Source organism: Neophocaena asiaeorientalis, unplaced genomic scaffold, assembly GCF_003031525.2.
Source record: "Neophocaena asiaeorientalis asiaeorientalis breed wild unplaced genomic scaffold, Neophocaena_asiaeorientalis_V1.1 scaffold371, whole genome shotgun sequence".
NCBI lineage: Eukaryota > Metazoa > Chordata > Mammalia > Artiodactyla > Phocoenidae > Neophocaena > Neophocaena asiaeorientalis.
Window position 1 is genome coordinate 870,993 of NW_020172369.1, and position 21,051 is coordinate 892,043.

Genomic DNA, 21,051 nt, shown 5'->3' on the forward strand with positions numbered 1-21,051 from the left:
TTTTTTGCAGTACACGGGCCTCTCACTGTTGTGGCCTCTCCCGTTACGGAGCACAGACTCCGGACGCGCAGGCTCAGTGGCCATGGCTCACAGGCCCAGCCGCTCTGCGGCATGTGGGATCCTCCCAGACCGGGGCACGAACCCATGTCCCCTGCATCAGCAGGTGGACTCTCAACCACTGTGCCACCAGGGATGCCCCCTAGAGCAACTTTTTTAAAAATTTAAAGAAAAGCAGAGAAAAGTCAGAATAAGACATATGGCCTTTAGCAACTAAATTACACAAGTAATCTCTTTACAGGAGACAGGATCTGGAAGGACTTTCATTAAAATCTTGCTATTTAGGCTTTAGCTAAAAGCAATGATTGTTTTTGAAATCTTGTTGTAGGGAGAATTTAATATAAATTTACTTTTTCTTCCTCCAGCCCTAGAAATATAAGGGAGGAGGATCTATTATGTTCCATCCTGTGCTCTGATCCTTCACCCTAGGACTAGAAGAAATAAAGTAGATTTTTGTGGAAATGTGGAGATATATGTTCATGAGTTACACTGCAACCAGGGAGTTGAAATCATGTGTAGCTTGGTTTCTCTACAGAAATATTAGAAGGGTAGACACCGAAAGAACATCAAGAAGGATGTGTGATAGCTCTGTGGGCCTGGACAGCCTGGCTGTGGAGATGCAAAAACCCACAGCAGCCATCATTCAGGAAAGATGATGGCCCATATAGCACCTGACCCCTTCCATGGACAAAAAACCAAGCCCTGTCTGTGTTGACATTAAGAAGCCTATTTTAAGGAAAATACAAAGACTGTTTGGGAGGTAATAACTAACCATATCACTGAACTCTTTTTTAATAATGAAGTACAAAGTGATGAAACACTATTTTTAGTTTGATTTTATAATTCGTCACTGGAAAGGATGCTTGATACAGAGCTTGAAGACACTGTTCTAACACTTACATCTAACTTTGGTTAAGTACCTTAACTTTCTCATCTGTGAAAGCCTCTTTCTTCATTTTGAAAGAGGGATACTAACATTTGTTCTACTCAGCTCACAATCTTCTTAAAAGTTATAAGTAAGATCATGTGAGTATAATTACAGTGAGTAAAAACCCCTTTCTATGGGCCTGTTCTAGAAGAAAGGGTTTTTTCTTGAAAAGCATCTATAATCATTTCATTTATTTCTTACCCATTTCTTAGAGAAAAAAAACAAACCCTAGGGAGGATTATGTCCCATGGTTTTAAGGCTGATTAGCTAATATACTTCATCAGTCAAAGTCCTGGAAGTTCTGACACAGACCTGTGTCCTCAACTCTCAGGGTCATTTAACTCTCCCATCCAATTTAACCACAACCCATACAGTTTTCTATTATTAGTAGTACACTCAGTGAAAATATAATAGCTATGTTTTACTGTGCATCTGCTATGTGCCTTTATCTCTAATCCTCATAAAAAAGCAAAACCTTCAAGGTAAGTACAATCATTAACCCGCTTCACAATAAAGAAATAGAATGACTCAGAGAAATTAGGTTAGACAGACAAATTTTAGTTAATGCTAACACCTGAAAATAGCTGTGACTCTAAAGAAAGTCTTTAGAGACCAAAGGAGCATTGTAGCTATGGCTTCATCCACATAGGTGTCTGTATTCACTCTTTTTTTTTGTTTTTAACATCTTTATTGGAGTATAATTGCTTTACAATGGTGTGTTAGTTTCTGCTTTATAACAAAGTGAATCACTCTTTTAAGATCAGTAAAGGGGTTCACTGTAATGTACTTCTTCTGTACACTCTGAGTCATTTTGCAAACCAGTATTTCAATTACTGGTCTTGCCGCTTTTCTTTGGTAGCCCTACTAGGACAGGAATCAGTTAAGAGAGAACTAAAATGGCAACCTCTTGCATGTAGGCATGGATATTTCCACTACTAAAAGGCATTTGGTTATTATGCTTGTCTTCACTTAACCATGTATCCGACTTGAGCATTTGATTCAAAAACCCCTGCAGAGAACGTCACCACCCTGTTGTTAGCACATTGACCCAACAGATAAAAAAGCATCAAAAAAAAAAGAATGAAAAAAAGATTTTCTCCTCTGGAGTCAGGTACTAGTAAAAGCATTAAAGGATTTTTAAAATCTTATGAGGATAAAAACTAGTAAAACAGTAAATAATTTTTCAAGTGGCTGCTAATATTTGGTATTCTTCCTAAAAGAGGAAGGCATGTGAGGAAAATGACATTCCACTTAAAAGAGTGTTTGTAAAACTGTCCAAATGTGTTTTAAAATGTCACCTTGGAATGTTCGTTAAAACAGATTCTCAGGCCTCTGAGATTTTGATTCAGTAGTTGTTACTTCAGTATTAATAATGTCTTTGTTAATATAATATAATGCTAATGTTAATATAATCTAATGCTTAATAGGAATGCATAATAGCATCCTAATCAGGACCTAGGATCTTCAGAATGACTACTTATCATATCTACAGCTAACGCAACACTGAAAGGTTAGTTATATACTATAAAGGATGTTAGAAATAATTTTGTGCTCATGAAATTAATGGTATCAAGAGTAATAAGTGACTAGAGAAAATTTGCTAGAACATGAACAAGATATATGAGTGGACAAGTACAACACTTGAATGCCATTGATGTAGTATGTAAGTCTAGGCCCCATTGGGTCTCAGTGGACCCAGCTGCCTGAACCAACAACAAAGATCACCAGTCCTGATATCATCAAAGCGTGTTTGAAGTGAGTCCTTCATTCAAGGTGCTGGGTGGTGAGCCTCACTTGCAGCAAGCCCTCCTGAAACTGCAGAAAGTCACATGACTATTTTGTGCCAATTTGCTACTAATGAATGTACAATGGAGGGGGTCTGATCAGAGACTTGCTTTCATTGAAACATATCTTTAGTAATTAGATTGTGAAGGCAGATTCCTATAGCCCCCAGATACGTCTGAAAAGGCTACCAATACCTACCAGCAGAGCTTGATATACGTTAGCAATCTAAATTGCACCAGGTCATCTCACAAAAGTAAGGGAGTGGATGAGACATGCATGTGTATTTTAATTCACATATATGTGAATCTGAGGCAGGTGATCTACAGATTGTACATTAAGAAACACGGGATTAAGAGAGGACATATTCAGTTGCAAATGTGTTTTAGAAATCTAGTCTTTGACAAAAGGGTTTGAGAGCTAACAGAATTATTTGGGGGAGTCAACAGAAAATGTTTTTAAATCTTCGGATAACTTTTAGGTAGATGGACTCCAACAAAGGTTGCATGAAACATCTTAAGATAAGGTGACTGATGTGACGGACCTTCACCTCCCTTAATATTTACGTTTGAGAATTTATCTCCTTTCATGTTTACATGTGGGATTTAGTTTAATCTGTGGCAAGCAGATGTCTTTTACTCAAATGTTTGAATTTCAGGCCACATGCAATGACTTGAACTATTTTATTTTATTTCATGTATTTATATTATGTATTTACCTGAGAGTTAAAATCAAACTTTTTTTTGAGGCTGAAGTTAATCATTTACATTTGTGTAGTATTGTAAGGTTTATTAAGGATTATGCATGTTATTTTCTTTTGAGATGAAAAATATTGCTTAATTATGTCATCTGTTATAGAGGAGCTCATCAATTCCCTGAACAGTTATAGGAGATAAGACAAATATTATTTTGTCTGTTTTAAAAATAAATATAAAGATGGTACAATTAATCTGCACAAGTTACCCATTCATCCAGTAGAAGAGACTCCTAACAATTAGCTTAAAAGTGCACAAGCCATAAGAACCTGCTGTATAAAAAAAATAAATTAAAAAAAATTTTTAATAAATATATTTTTTTAAAGTACACAGCCTATATTTTCAGTGTGTTCAGTATATATCACTCCAACCAGTAATTTCAATACGTATGACAATCAACTAGGTATATTTAAAATGTAATGTTTTCAAAAGCAAGAAATTGTGAGAAATTGAATGCCTCTATGCTGTGGATTAAAATAGTTACCTATGTAGAGTTGACTAGGTTAATAAAAAATATTCATTAGTGAATTTTAGAACTGCCTTCAAAAATAAAAATAAAATGTTCCAAGGCAGGAAATATAAGGTTGAAAGTTTTTCTTTTATTACAGTAATAAAATCCATGAGTTATGGATCTGTGAAATTTCTATGTCAAAATTTCAAACCACATTTCAAGAGTTAAGTTTTGATACTTACAAAGTGTCAAAAAAGTTGACACTTATAAAGACCAACGTTCTCACTCTCCCAGCAATGACTGACAGACACAAACGGGTCTCTTCATTCCTCCATTAATAGAACTGAGATAGGAAAGGCTCTTTTTCCTTAGTTCCAAATACGAACATGAGTTCACCTCCAGCAAAACTCATTCACACACCCCTGAGTTCAGACCAGTACGTTTGGGTGGGTGCAGTCCCTGATGAGTGTTTTTTCTTCTAAGTCTTTATAGAAATACAATAATTGAAGTTTAAAATGACCAATTAATTGTTCTCTCTAAAGTATTTATTGAACACCACTGTTTTCCATGCAGTGATTTAAAAAAATAAAATGCTCCATCATTATCCAGGTGTCATTATAGAGATGGTTATAGATATTAAGCAAGTAAATAAATGAATTTCAGTATGCAAAAAATATTAATAATTTCAGGATGCAACAAATGCTATGAAAGAAAGAAGACAGACTGAATTAATAGAGTGACTGAGAAGCAGGGGTATATTAAATTTAGACATCAGGAAACTTGTCTCTGAGGAGGTGAAATGTGAGCCTGTGTAAAGATCTGGATACAGAGGCATCCAGACAGAGGGGACAGCAAGTGCAAAAGTCCTAAAATGGGAACAAGCTTGGTATGGATGGAAACAAAGACATCCACTGGAAAGAATAAAGTTGGTAAGACATCTTGTTACAAGTGGAGAGAAAGACCAGTTTGGAAGAAATAATAACTGTGAAATCCTGATAAACCATCCTGCCATTTAAACTGATTCAGCAGAATTTCCAATTGTCTTACTGCAGAAATGTACAAGATAATATAACCATTTTCCATGACCCACTTCTCCACTAGAAATAAGCTTTCTCTTGTCACCCTAAACAATATCAATTCTGGGGAAGCAGGGAAATTAGGGAGCAAAGTGAGAGTTATGCCAAATTTAATAAACATGACACTTGATTTTCACTATGTATATTTCCTTATTTTAGGGCAAATATGGGTCCCAGGGAAACCACCTATCCTTATGGAATGCTAAGGATTATAGAAATGTATTGCCTTTTGGAATTTCTTTTCAGTGGTTAGACACAGCACTCTTTCACATTCCTAGTTCCTTCCATACCAAAGAATTATTTTTTAATTATAAATTTAAATTTGAAACTCATCATAATTTACTTGCCTGCATAAGAGTTCATGCTTTCAGTTTTAAAAGACTGAAGTAGGAATCAGAGGAAAATGTTCATTTAAGAGATTAGGAGGAAAAAATTTCATATAAGAAATGCTTAATATAATTTAAAATTAGCTAAACATGGTTTTCAAATTTTGTAAAACACTGAGAAAATGTCTCTGCTTTTTTGAAAACATTTCAGGGCCCTAAAAAATCTTCAACAAAGTTAGTTGATGCTACTCAATAAATAAATGTAATAAGCTATTAAGTAACTTTATGTATTTGTGTATTTATGTATGTATGTATTTATTTATTTTATTGGCCACAGGCCCATGTGGGATCTTAGTTCCCCAACCAGGGATTGAACCCTCAGCCCCTGCATTGGGAGAGCAAAGTCCCAACCACTGGACTGCCAGGGAAGTCCTATTAAGTAACTTTAAAGCAAATGTTTTATAGACAGCCTGTTAAAATGGTGGTGTAATAAAATAGAGAAGAGGATGCACTTATGGGTTTTAGAGGTAACCAGAAATGGATTCAAATCCTGACTCTTCTCCTTGAATTTTCTGAGCCTCAGTTATTCCTCTTTAAAAGTGGGGTGAGACTAACCTAACCCTTAGGTCTACTGTGAGAACTGAATTAAGTTATTATTTTAAAGGATCTGACAGATGGTAATTATTCAATGAACAAAAGTCTTTTCTAGCCTTCTTCAGTACCCCTAGATGAGTGCACGGTGAAATAGCTCTTCTTAATAATAATAGTAAATCTTTTATCACTTTTCATAATTCTTTTTGCTTGTGTGTTTGTTGCAAGAATTTTATGTATTGTGAAAGAAGGTCAAGAGATAAAATTATGGCATATGGTTAAAGGGAAAGTTAATATTAACATTTTATCTTTAAATATTTTTTTCAGTAAATATTTGGCCTCTTAAAATTCCATTTCATAAGGTAAAGGAAGAAATCTTTCTTTCCCTTCTACCCTCAGCCCATTAATACATTTTCATCAAATTTGCAAATTAAACCAATGTAATTATTAAAATTAAACATTCTGCACATCATTCTTTCAACATTTAAAAATCTCTATTTAAAGTACTACAATTGTTTTCTCCATATTATTGACATATAATTGGCATATAACTTGATACTTCTAAGAGTTACCAATTAGCCAATTCTCTATCAAAATTATTTACGTAGTTTTACATTACTTTTTTAAAAACTATAGGTTTTTCCATCAGCCTACTTGCTCCTGATTCAATTCCATGTACATACGGATTTATTTGGAATATTCTAACAGGGAAAAAAAAAACCTTCTTCAATATGTGTTTATATACTTGATGGTTTTAGGGAATAAACTGTTTAGATTAGAAGAGCAGAGGCTGTATAGACTGAACTCCTTGGTATGCAAAAGCAGTCCAAAGATCACAGGCCTAAAAAAGTATACTGTGAGGAGACTACAGGTGAAAGTAAAGAGAACACAAAGTGAGACATATTTGATTTAGTACAGATATTAAGCTGAAAGAGGCAAAGTTTGTAAGCAGAAAAAGAGGGATAAAAGTAAATGGGAGGAGTGTTATGTTAGGACTTAAACCATAGGTGCTCATTAAATTTTACATCCTTTCTCTATATAGTTTTCTGCTTGTAGATGTACACAAACACACCCTGGGTACATAATGGAATAAAGGGTCATAATGGTTAGGGTTCAAGGTAATTTAGTACCTAAAACTTTAAATAAAATACAATCCCATATGTATGTTAAAATATTCATGTGATGAATTATCACATAATCATGTAATGAAAAGGAAGTTGTCCTTTTTTCCAAATAGGTTGATTAATATAGTAGTTAGATTTAAAGTTACTTTTAACAAAGTAGCAATTAGGAGGCATCTGGCAAAGAGTTGCCTGTTTCTATCACTCCATGAGCTTCTGGCCAACCTGAGACTCTGGGTCTAGAATGAAGTAGCCCAAGGGTCAAGTCTGACTACTGGTCATCTTAAGCCAGACCAGACCAGATTAACCAATCCAATCCTCCAGAAAACAGAATCAAGTTGAGGTCAATGGGCATTTGTTGATAGTGGAAGGTTAAGAAAGAGTACAAGCTTTGGAGTTAGACAGATCTAAGTTTAAACCCTAGGCTTGTAAGATATAAGCAGCCACTTACAAGCTTTGCATAACCCTGAGGAATTGCCTTCAATTTCCTCTTATGTGGAATACACATTCTAATGCCTAATTTGGTTATTGTGAGAATTAAATGAATTACTGCATATAAACTGTTTAGCCTAGCATTTGAGTAATACTGGACCTTTAATAAATGGTACCTTTAAAAAAAGTTCCCTTTTAAGTAATAGTTTCTTCTGCCTACTAAAGTGTGGAATGGAAGCTTGGGCCTCTTCCAACTTTGTTCAAGAGCCATACATAGTCCATATGCATCTGAGCTAGTTGGCTATCATTAGCCAAAAGGGACAAACAATGTGCCTCTGGTCAGCCTTGCTAAAAATTGTGCCAGATTCACTTATTTCAGAAAGCCTAGGTAACTCAGAAAATTCCAGAGTGTGAAAGGAAGTATGACTACCAAGGCATGGAAATCAGTCATTACTATGGAAGCTTATATTTTCTGATTGTGTTTCCTCTGAGCACATTAAGAGCCTTGGAAATATGGACCTAGGCAGTCTGACACATACTAATTTGTTTTCTTTGCCTCCTTGAAAAGTCCTGTAGATCTTCTCATCACTCAACAGGTGGCAAGTCTCACCTTGGTCCAAGCTTAAATTGGACTTAAGAGAATTGTGGGCATAGAAAGAGAATTAGGGATCATCCACCTCATAGCTCACCCAGTGTGGCATTCAGCAGAGGTGTAGTAAAGAAAACAACTGGACTTGGAGGCTCAAGTCTTGGCTTCTTGGCTTCTTGCTAGTTGTGGTGAAGACCCTCAACATCTCTCAGCCACAAGATGATAATTCTCACTGTATAGGATTTATGAGTGTAGTGGTGATGGTAAAATAACATAATATGAAAGTGCTCTATAAATTGTATAGAACTATACAGAAGAAAGCCTTCTATTCCAGTAGACCTGTATTTGATGTGTAAAATAAATATTGGAACATATTTAATTTCAATATTAATAAAATCTTCTCCATTTATGAATCCCAACTCCTTTAAAAATGGACTTTATTCTCACCATGTGTCTTTGAAATGTACCATTATGAATAATATATATTATAAATAATTAGTGATTCTGTTACCTGATTTTAAATTAACATCATGATACTTGTTCTGATCAGCCTGTAAACACGCAAATTATTCTTCTTACTAAATTACTGTTGCTATTATTGCTTAAGTGTCCAGCAAGGGTAAAAATTAGAAATCTCAAGTGCACAGTCATTTTCAGTTAGAAATTCAAAGAATCATATATGATAATAGTCAGCCATATCTTCTACTAACATGAGAGAAACAGTGCTTGGCTTTATAAAAGCTAAGATTTCCATATTTCTCTCTTACAATATAAGAAAATAAAACAATTGGAACTGACCTTGCCCTTGTGGGCTTCTTTTACAATATATATTTTTTTTTACATGCATATACTTCCTGATAGGTAGAGATGATGAAATAGTAACCTATTAAGGACAGAGACGGTTCTATAAAAACCCACAAGTTGTGGTTTCAGTTGTCTACTGCACATTCAGTTGCAGTTAGTTATTTCTGGTATTATCTTTGTTTTCAGAAAAAGAAAACTAAGTAGAAGATAATGGCAAGTCCTGACTGGGGATATGATGGTGAAAATGGTAAACATTCTTCTGTTCATGTAGATCAAATAACAGCCTCTTCCCTTTTCCAATAAAAGAGATTTTGAACACTTAAAGTACCTATGTAGTCATAGATTAATGGTTTGGTTTGCCTGACTTTGAATTATAATAGCTCTGCATGTATTTTTAGCAGTTGTCCTTTGGGTCATTGTTGTCTACAAAATGCATTCTGTCTCTCTTCCTCTCTCTCCCTCTGTCTCTCTCTCCATATGTGTATATGAAAAATCTATTGCTATAACGGTAAAATATGTATAGTCTGATCCCACAGACTATGAGCATATTATTTGTATTGACAAATACACCATTTTATAGTATAGCATAGAAAAGGGGCATTCTCAAACACTGAAGTTCCATTAAGTTAAACAGAATATCATTTAAGATCCTCAGTAAATCCTAATCTAATAAACAAAGTTATATTCCTAAAACATTGGATTTGATCAAGTTTTGATTGTAAGTGTATGTTTGTCCTGGTAGGTCCTGAACAGTGGGGCAAGCTGTACCCCATCGCAAATGGAAATAACCAATCTCCCATCGACATCAAAACCAGTGAAACCAAACATGATGCCTCTCTCAAACCTATCAGTGTCTCCTACAGTCCAGACACAGCCAAAGAAATCATCAATGTGGGACATTCCTTCCATGTAAACTTTGAGGACAATGATAATCGATCAGGTGAGCCAAAAGACCCTTCTAATTTTTCTTCGACTTTACTGGGGAAATTAAAACAATAGGGCTTTAAGAAACACAAACGACCATCTGCAGTCTTTTGTGCTCATGTGTAACGTTGCTGGAATCTGGTAAGGCATCTTGAATATCTAGAAAATTTACAAGTGGTAAAGATGATTTTGGGGACTCCCAGATCTGTCTTTTTTCAGTCCTTCTCCTTTTCAGGGACACTATTCCATTTCTTCTTGTTTCCATTGTCTTTTTGCTCACTTCACACCCTCTGAATAAACAGTAGCTTTTCAAAAAGGTCTATGGACCATCATGAATATAAAAACTGAAAAGGTAAATATTTTCTAATCGAGATGAGGGTGGAGGAGCCTAGTAGGGAAGAAAAACAGAGGTGAAGAATATATTTATTTGTGTGACCAGAAAAATGGCTCCGTAACTGTGAAGTGCCAGTAAGAAAATGGTCTTGTGTGCATCTTGCATGGAACAATTCTGTGCATAAGTATACTTGTCTATATTCCCCTCTCCTTACTAGGCCATAGTGACTGAATTATCTTCATATCCCAGAATCTAGCACATAGTAAAATTTTCAAAACTGTTTACTGAATAATTTATTAAATGACAATTCCATAAAACAACTCTACTGACAAAAGGCAAAATTTGTTTTAGCACTTTCCTACAAGGTTATGAGCCTAAATTTTAGACACCTTGCAGCTATGTCCATTGTTAGGATTAGGTCTTGTATTATGTGTGTTTTATTAATCATATGATTGGATAGACTCTCTAAAGAAACATGGTCATTCAATGTTAGAATTTTAAAAGTGACCTTACTGTTCTGCTGGAATATTCTTTTGGTCCCTGGCTAGGGATTCTCAACAAAACTGTCAAGATACCCTCTTGTGTCCTGATCAGTTACAAGGTATGTGTTGAGTAATTTGTTACTAAAAATAAATTACTAAAGATTTTGATGCATACTGCCCACTACTGTCTTTGTTAAAAGAATGAATGAATGAACTTGCAAATTAAAGCAGATTCAAGGAAAGCCATGTAATCATATAATTCACTCATTTTCCAATATGCTTTCTTGAAGGCAGAAAAAGGTAAAATTACAGCTCATGTGCTGAGAATTATATATAATTCATGCACTATCGTAGGGTGCACCATACATATGAAGACCATCATTGTGGATGTGGGGAAAAAAACCAACAAGATGGAAACTTTGGTGCTACTGTTTGTTTTCATTTCTACTCAATCCAATTTAATGTTAGTTTATATTAAATGCAAAGATAAGCTGGAGCTTATGATTGTAACACTAACAGTAGTTTCCTTTTTCTTCTAGTGCTGAAAGGCGGTCCTCTCTCTGAAAGCTATAGGCTCCATCAGTTCCATTTTCACTGGGGTGTCAAAGATGACTATGGTTCTGAGCACTTGGTGGATGGAGTCAAATATTCTGCAGAGGTAAGGTAGCTTAACGAGTGAGCGAGAACTACACTGAGAGTCCTCCCAGAAGCAGCTCCCTTATAACATGAGACTCCATTCTAATGGCTCCAAAGGAATGAGTATTCTGGTCCCTGAAAAGCACTCCCAGGCTCCATTAAAATAAAATACAGACACACTGTGTTTGGCAATAGAGGGAAATTTTCATGTGAAAGAGGCAGGTGAACTTGGAGTCAGACTCATGAACCCCAGAATACTCTTTCATTTCAGAATGCCTTGAAAAGTTATCTTGATGTCAGGCTAGCCTCAAGGGGAAATGCTGCTCTCCTTTTAAAACTCCGACCTCCAAATGGAACACACCATCATTCTGTTCTTATTTAAATGTTCAAGTTTGGACACACCAGTAGCATAGGTGTAGCTAGGCTGGAACACTTCAGTAAGACTCTACTAAGAGTGCAAATTTAATCACAGGAGTCATCACAGAGTAGCATACTCTAGATGAGGGTTTGAGGTTCCCTGGCTCAGGCCACTACCCTCTGGCCTCTTGATTCATCCCCACATGGAAGTTTGTGATCCAATTCAAGACATTCTGTCTGTATATACATAGGAAAATAAAGAACATTTGCATCAAACTGTCAACAGAGGGTATGGGAGACTAAAAACAAAGAACTTTTGCTCTTCATATGTATGAATATACAATACATTTGTACCAATATAGACTGGTTGGCTTTTTTATTTTACTTTTATAAAATGAGTTCGTAATACATATAGTTTTCCAACATGCTTTTTTTTCACTTACCAATTTATCATGATCATTTTTTCAAGTCTGTAGGTTTAATTGCACCTCTTCTTTTACTGTCTGTACAATATTTCAGTGTATGCATATGTTAGAATTTATTAACTGAGCCTTACATATGGACAATTACAATGCCTTTTCCTTTTTGTTCTGTTCTTTTTGCTTTTACCAAAAAAAAAAAAAAATGCTGCAATAAATACATCTGTACATGTATCTTACACCCTAGTGAAAGCAATTATGTAGGGTAGATTTTCATAAGAGGGATTGTTAGGTACAGGGTTATGCATTTTTCATTTTAATAGAGGATTTGGGAATAGTATACAAATATAACTTACTTTATGTTACATTGTAAAGCCAGGCTAATGACTTTCAATGTTGCAGAAATCCATTAAATGTATTTTTCCTATTTCTCCTTCATAAAATTGAAGGTGGACTAAAATCAAATGGGCTGAAAGCCTAAATTAGTATTAGTAGCATCTTTGGGGGAGGACATTTGGTTGTATTTAATTAAGAAATATAAACTGGTGATTCTCTCATTTAATTTGAGAAAAATAAAATTAATCCAGGGTAGAGACGACAGGCACTTAGCCACAAAGTTCAACATATGACAGGTGGTGGGATGGAGGATGGAAGTGAGAGCAGGAGAGAGGGAGACGTGGGGAGAAAGAGAGAGAGAAGAGACAAAGAAGAGGGGAAGAGGGGAGGGGCGGGGAGGGCAGGGGAAGAGAGGGCAAGGGAGGGGAGGCAAGAGAAGGAAAGGGAAGGGAAGGGAGGAGAAGGGAAGGGAAGGGAAAGGAAGGGAAGGGAAGGTCAGGAAAAGATTTTTTCAGAACTGGTATTTGAGTTCAGCCTTAATTCAAGTCAAAATACTGCTGTTGAAAGATTATGGGGAAGGACACCCCAGAGAAAATCAGCAGCTAATGCAAAGACTCAAAGTTGTGAACCAAGTGAAGGGGTATAATCTATGAGATGTGCTGAAAGATGGATGTTGATAAATGGAGAAAAGTATGAAATTAATGACAACTGTTGTATTTTTTGGTTGAGCAATTAGATGGTGGTGCCTTTTCCTAAGAAGGGAAAATGAAACAGGCCTGGCAAGGAGGAAGTCAAGAGTTCTAGTTTGGCCATATTAAGTTTGAGACTCATATTAAACATCCATCTGGAGATATCAAGAAAGTATCAAGAAGACATACACACATACTTGGGTATACAAGTCTAGAGTTCCACAGAGAGGTTAGGCTGGAGGTGTTGGCTTGAGATGTGTCTGGATATGCCCAAGAGAATCTGTCCTTGGCCAAGACTCCAGATACTTCAGGAATCCCTTCTCATAAAGTTACTAAGTACCTCAAGTGAGAGAAAATTAAGTTTTTGTCCCCAAACTAGTTAGCCAGAATTCCTGATCTTCTTATATCAAAGTTTTTTTGAAAAAAGGAGTAATATTGAATAGTTATGATATTGTGAGAAAAGACATTTTACTTACTGGTTCCAGTATGTGCACTTGCCCACTCTGTTCAGCACACAGATAACTCTTCTTAAGAGTGAGGACATAGCCCTTTCCATGCCCTGGATGAAGGGTCACATAAGTTTTATCTATCAAAGCCAAGATATATCTTTATATATTAACAAGTTAATGTCTAACTTACTTTTTACTTTCACAATGGTATAAATAACTACTCAACCACATTGTCATTTTTAGCTTCATATAGTTCACTGGAATTCTGCGAAGTACTCCAGCTTTGCTGAAGCTGCCTCACAGGCTGATGGTTTGGCACTTATTGGTGTTTTGATGAAGGTGAGTTATAGAGAGTTACAGAGCTCTGCTAAAACTATTTCTTACCAATCAGACCTCAAAATAGGATGAAATAAGGCAAAAGAATATTTGAGCCCTTTTTCTTTTTGGAAAGTTCCCCTTCTACTAATGGCTGACCACAGGTGAACAAACAGTTCCCTAGTGTATTTTAGTTTGTTTTCTCTTGACTTTTCCCACTTGAAGAGAGAAATAAATTTCAGGTAGAGATGAAATGAGAAGGTGTTGAAGGTGAAGCTAATTTTTTTTTTTTCAGCTCTTCCAAAGTCCCTTTCTTCTAAACTTCCTACCTCATAGAGTCAGGAGTTTATCAGTTTAATGTTTCATAAGAAAAATATATTAAGAGGATTTTTGTCCCATAAAGAAATTTCAATTGATATTTAAAATGGAAGATTTGTTCACGTCCTCTGTAGGAGAGTCCCTGAAAAGTTCTATAGGGAAGTTATTATTAAAGTGGGTATATTTGGGTGACTAACTTTTGGAATTATAGTGATTCTAGTTAACCTTTATTGAACACTAACAACATGACATTCATTGTACTAATTATAATTAATAGAACAAAAAGTAGGTTTGTTTTTGTATTACAGTTTTGTTAAATTCCTGTATTTTGACTTGCATATTTTTTCTTCAGTTACTGTTTTTAATTGAAAAAAATTAACTAAATAGGATTTGACTTGATAACAATTTTTATCTCACACTTTATTTTTTTTAATCTCCAGGTGGGTCAGGCCAACCCAAACCTGCAGAAAGTACTTGATGCCCTAAAAGCAGTTAAAACTAAGGTAAATAGACTAATTAAGTTAGTTTAAATCAGAGAACAAGAATCCGCAGAACTACAGAAGTCATTTAATTGCATATTTGATGTTAGGAGTAGGAAGGCCGAAGCACAAACTACCAATCTGAAAATCAAGGTACTACTTAGATGTTCCTTGCTTCTGAAAAGGTCTCTGACTCAGATATTTGTTTTATTTTAGTTTTGTTTTTCATAGTTATTGGGCATCTATTTTGGCAGGATGAAGCCTGTAGAAGAATGGGTTTCATAGCTGTTCAAATTTGTTTAAAAACTATAACCAACTAAAATGTGAACTTTTTACATCATGGGGAAAGACATCTTTATTTTTTATCAATACAAAAATACAGAAGTTAAGGGTATTGTTTTAAAATCCCTTTAATATGCAGTGTCTGATAACCATGATTCCCCCTGTCAGCTTAAAAAAATATATATATGGATTTTATGATATATTTAACCTTAGCTTTACTGTTTTAATAGTAAATAGTTAAATCATATGTCAGAGATATGTCATTTTCTTTCATTGTATTTTTATATAAAATAAATCTAGTTCATGTTGAGTCTAAAAAAATTAATCTTCAAATGGATATATTATAAAGTGGAAAGTCTGAAGATAAATAAGCACTCAACTCAGGAATATAAAAAATAATATATGAAAAGAAAATAGAAGGAAATAATTAATGAAGATGAAGCAAAACATTAATAAAATAAGAAAGAAAATGAATATATACAAGGTAAAATTTTATTACTAAAATGAAAAGTTGATTCTTTGGATAAAAACAACCAAAAAACACACTTTTGGCAAGTTTGATGATGGAAAAAAAGGTACACATACAAAAAATTTATTAGAATTAAGGAATTGGGTCATAATTAAAGATGTGGTAAAAAGTTTTAAAAGAGAAAAATTTGTACACTTGACCCTTGAACAACATGGGTTTGAACTGCACAGGTCCACTTATTCATGGATGTTTTTTTGATAAATACATGCTATAGCACTACAAAATTGGCACTTAATTGAATCTGCTGATGCACAACTGTGGTTCTGAGGGATGACCATAAAGTTATACGTGGATTTTTGACTGTGCAGGGGTTCAGCACTCCTGGTTCAGCACTCCTAACCCCCACATTGTTTAAGGGTCAGCTGTATAATACTATACCAGTAAATTTGAAAATTTAGATTAAAAGGATGAATTTCTAGGAAAATGCAGAGAAACTGACTCAAAATGTGTTGAAAGCCTAAACAGATCAAGAATCTAAAAAGAAATTGAAAAAATCGTATCTAGTGAAAGAAAACTCTAGGCCCAGACCACTTTATGGGGAAGTGTTACACAACTTTTAAGAAACAATCATGCCACTGTTAACTAAACTGCTCAGATGAGGGGACAGAAAACTTTATTTTGATTTAATTAAATGAAACCTAATACCCAAACTGGGTAAGAACACCACAAAAAGGAAATCATAGGCTAATCTTTCTTAGGAATATAGCTAAAATAAATATTAAAATCAGTTACAGCAAATCATATTCAACAGTATATTAAAAGAGCAATGTTTCCAAACTAGTAGACTTTATTCCCAGGATGCAAGGATAGTTTGATATTAGACTATCTTCCAATATAAGTCATTACAGTAACAAATTAAAGATGAAAAACCATATTACAAACTTGTTAGATGCTTGAAAAGCATTTGATAAAAATTCAATGCCAATTCCTGAAGATAAAAAAAAAGAAAGAAGTCTCTGAAAACTTATTGAGCTTAAGAAAGAATATCACATACCAACTTGGATCAAACATCAAACTTAGTAGTGAAATATTTGAAGCCTTTCAATTTCAATCAAGAACAAGACCAGGGTGTCAACTGTGATCACCACAACTGACCATTACAATAAATGTCCTAATCAATGTAATAAAGAAAGGAAATAAATAAGAGTACATTTTTGGATAAATATTAGGGAAACAAAGACAAGTCTATCCTCAAGTGCAGAGGGTATGATCATTGACATCGACCTTGAAAATACAAATCAAACAGGTAAAAAACAGAATTAATACACAAGTTTAATAAAGTTGACTACATAAAATATTATTACAAATATCAATTCATTTTCTATACACCAATATAACCAATCAGAAAAGAAAATACGAATAAATAGAATGAAGATAAAACATACCAATATACATGTCAATAAATATCTTTACCACTGGAACAGTATCTGGTATCATTCCTAGAGAAGCAATAAATGTTTTATACTGGAAATTAACTATTTTTTTAAAGAATACAGATAATAAAAACTTTTTGAATCTTTGCTTATCTTCAACCAAATGAAGAAGGAGGCCGATTGCTCAGTCAAAATTCCAGTGTAGCATATTTTCAATCTTCTATTACTTTTATTGTTTATATCCACAAACACACCAGTCATGAAATACTATATAGTAGAAAAATTGATTAAAATTTTAGCTAAGATCTATCTACCAAATAATATAACATATATGTCATATATGTAATGATGCAAATAGTTTATATCATGATATAATAATATATTACTTTTCTTTTCCTTTCAGGGCAAAAAAGCCCCATTCACAAATTTTGACCCTTCTGTTCTCCTTCCTTCATCCCGGGATTACTGGACCTACCATGGCTCTCTGACTCATCCTCCTCTTTATGAGAGTATAATCTGGATCATCTTTAAGGGAAACATCAGTATTAGCTCAGAACAGGTAGAGTATCAAAGGTGAATGAGTGAGCATTAGAAGTGCAAAGCAGGAATACCATTTCAATTCATAGTATTATTGGGGGAAATTATTATTTCAATTAGATTTTGAAGAGTTCATTTTCCCTTCCAACTGAAAAAGATTTATTTGTGACATAAGGTCTATTGAATAATCAAAAATAAAAGTGTATTTATAAACACTTTTTTTACTTTATGTAGAAAAATTATATGAGATTCAGAACTCTTGCTATTCTTTTTGCCTTAATAAGGAAAAATCCAACTTTGTTAAATATCTTCCTAAGAGTTTCAAAAACAAGAAAAAACTGGCACTAGAAGTACTATTAAGACTTTGGGGAATTGTGACTCTCAAGTGGCATATTTTGATAGCTGACATGGGTTTTTGTTCTTTTTTGAAACTTAAGCTCGTAAATATTCAACAAAATATCTCATTAATTATTGTTTATAATTATGAAAATAGTAACTACCAATGATTGAGCAACTACTTTTATTAGGTTCCTTATGTACGTTTTGTCAGTCAATTCTCATAACAAGCCTTTAGGGCAGGTGGTGTGACCTATTGGTAACTAACACTTCTTGAGCATATGCCATATGCCAAACACCATTCTAAGAACTTTACATGTATTGACCCATTTAGTCTTCACAACAATGCAATGAAATAGTACTATATGGAAACTGAGGCACCAAGCAGGTAAGTCTCTTACCCAAGAGTGAGAAAGCTGGTATTCTAATCCAGTCAATCATCGATAATTTAAGCCAAATGCCTAGTGCAAAGAAATGTGAAGGAATTTTTGGCTTCCTCCCTTCGTATCTGTGAACCACTGCAGTCTTCAACCTGATTTTCTAAATATCAGTGCATCAATTATACTAGAAGCAAAGTGTTCTGTGTAAATTTAATAGCTTTTGACTATTTAAATATTTTATCCTCCCTCCAAGCTGGCACAGTTCCGCAGTCTTCTATCAAATGTCAAAGGTGATAAAGAAGTCCCCATTAAGCACAACAACCGACCACCCCAGCCTCTGAAGGGCAGAACAGTGAAAGCTTCATTCTGATGGGCACAAGAAGAAATTTATCCTCCCTCAAGGAGGGAGGCTCTGCTTCTGATGTAATCCAATAAAGCAAGTTTTAACAAGTTTATTTTAATACTAGTAAGGCAGCCTACTTTCAAATTTAATCTGCAGAACTAAAAAGCTTTAATTTTTATTCTTAATGCTTAACTCAAATAGTAATCTGTAAGTTTACAAAACTTGTGCTTAAATTCAAGTCTATTTTGTTGAATTCTTTATAACACAATTAATTTCTTAGTGATTTGTACTTAATTTCTTAGTTATTTGTATCTCTTTCCATTTTATTCATTTTAATTGAACTAATAAAATAATTGTATCCTTGTCTTCTTGTCTATTATGTACTCTATTTTTAAAAGGCATTAGGTTTCTACCTCATTTACATTTAAGAATTTTAAATGCTTTATTTGCAACATTATTTTGCCTCAAATGTAATAACCTAAGAGTAGCTTGAGATGAAATGTTGAGAATTCATTTGCTTACTCTTGAAGACAAAGACAGCTAGGATGACAATGGATTTAATATTATTATGCTGGGCCCATGTTGCTACCATTTGTATACTCTGTGATAAAAATGATATATTTCATATAGGAAATGATGCTTCTGGTTATTGCTTCCACTCCCCACCCCCCAACATTAGCAAGTTCATTGTTTTTGTTGGGTTTTTTTTTCCCATTATTATAACTAGTTAGCTAGCATGGAGAATCTGTACTTCAAATTTGGAAGAAAAGTTACCAGTGAATTATTTATAAAAATGGTAAAGGAATCATTTGGCTTAGAATCATATAGGAATATCACATATGCTTTTAGTCAGATGTGTACTTAACCTGAAGCCATTCTTTCTGAAGCCATATCTATATTCAGAATTCTGCAAATCTTGTGTCCATTGTTTAGTCTTGTGATTTACTTATTTTCTCTTCTCTGAGAAATCATATTAGAGATGAAAGAGCACATCCATTCCAATGTTCTAGTCTTGTCTAATGTCAGAGAATCAGTCAAAACCTCTCAATGACTGTAATCGTACATAGAAAGGTAGACAAAGCAGATTCTTCATAGCTCTGAGGTAGCTTTTGTGTAAAGGCTGTGTTTATTTTGTACCTAAAAATCCTAGGAGACATCTTTTGATATTTTTATTTGGAGCCCAAAATTTAAGTGAATCTTCTTTAATAAAAATGTAATGGACCCAAGTAACACTTCATTTAGCTCAACCCCCATAATCTGTCTATAAAAATAAAATACTTTCTTTGCAAAAGTAATTTGACTGTGTATATTAATATATATTTACCAGATATTGAGAAAGCATGAAACGGTTACACCTGTCCTATGACCATCTTATTTCACTTAAGTTACCTTGAAAGGATTTTAATCTAAATTTATCAGTGGTCATCATGAAGGCCAAAAGAGGAGTATGAGTTTAATTTAAGAAATATATTTGCAAAAGATGCTCTTGACCTACAATGTTTGCAAGTGTTTTCTGAAAAGAAATTGAGTGGAACACACAGGAATATGGCTTCTGTAGCTGGAGTGTGATCACTGCAGGGGGACCTTCAAGATGGCGGAAGAGTAAGACATGGAGATCACCTTCCTCCCGACAAGTACATCAGAAATACATCTACGTGAGGAACAACTCCTAAAGAACACCTACTGAACGCTGGCAGAAGACCTCAGACCTACTAAAAGGCAAGAAACTCCCCACGTACCTGGGTAGGGCAAAAGAAAAACAGAAAAAACAGAGACAAAAGGATACGGACGTGGCCTGCACCAGTGGGAGGGAGCTGTGAAGGAGGAAAGGTTTCCACACACTAGGAAGCCCCTTCGCGGGCGGAGACTGTGGGTGGCGGAGGGGGAAAGCTTCAGAGCCGCGGAGGAGAGCACAGCAATAGGGGTGCAGAGGGCAAAGGGGAGAGATTCCTGCACAGAGGGTCGGTGCCGACTGGCACTCACCAGCCCGAGGGGCTTGTCTGCTCACACACACGGGCGGGTGGGGGCTGGGAGCTGAGGCTCGGGCTTCGGAGGTCGGATCCCAGGGAGAAGACTGGGGTTGGCTACATGAACACAGCCTGAAGGGGACTAGTGTACCACAGGTAACCAGGAGAGAGACTGGGAAAATGTCTGAACCTGCCTAAGAGGTGGAGACCATTGTTTCGGGGTGCGTGAGGAGAGGGGATTCAGAGCACCACCTAAACGAGCTCCAGAGACGGGCGCAATCCGCAGCTATCAGCGCGGACAGCATAGATGGGCATGAAACGCTAAGGCTGCTGCTGCAGCCACCAAGAAGCCTGTGTGCAAGCACAGGACACTATCCATGCCTCCCCTCCCGGGACCCTGCGCAGCCTGCCACTGCCAGGGTCCCGTGATCCAGGAAAACTTCCCCGGGAGAACACACAGTGCACAGCAGGCTGGTGCAACTCACGCTGGCCTCTGCCACTGCAGGATCTCCCCGCGTTCTGTACCCCTCCTTCCCCCAGGCCTGAGTGAGCCACAGCCCCCTAATCATCTGCTCCATTAACCCCATCCTGTCTGAGCAAAGAACAGACGCCCTCAGGCGACCTACACACAGATGTGGGGCCAAATCCAAAGCT

General features: G+C 35.5%; 1 protein-coding gene across 3 annotated transcripts in view; it reads left to right on the forward strand.

The window, feature by feature from the left end:
- Positions 1-18,796, forward strand: part of CA1 (carbonic anhydrase 1) — a 47,843-nt gene extending 29,047 nt beyond the window's left edge. For 2 of the 3 annotated variants that reach the window (XM_024731399.1, XM_024731404.1), the window contains 7 exons: positions 9,099-9,159; positions 9,655-9,852; positions 11,192-11,310; positions 13,782-13,877; positions 14,612-14,674; positions 17,238-17,393; positions 18,341-18,796. In XM_024731399.1, coding sequence (XP_024587167.1) covers positions 9,123-9,159; positions 9,655-9,852; positions 11,192-11,310; positions 13,782-13,877; positions 14,612-14,674; positions 17,238-17,393; positions 18,341-18,457 — 786 coding nt within the window. In that variant the 5' untranslated portion in view covers positions 9,099-9,122 and the 3' untranslated portion in view covers positions 18,458-18,796. Of the gene's footprint in view, positions 1-2,412; positions 2,496-9,098; positions 9,160-9,654; positions 9,853-11,191; positions 11,311-13,781; positions 13,878-14,611; positions 14,675-17,237; positions 17,394-18,340 lie in introns of those variants that run through there. The other variant, XM_024731409.1, reaches the window with a different exon arrangement.
- Positions 18,797-21,051: the final 2,255 nt, after the last annotated feature.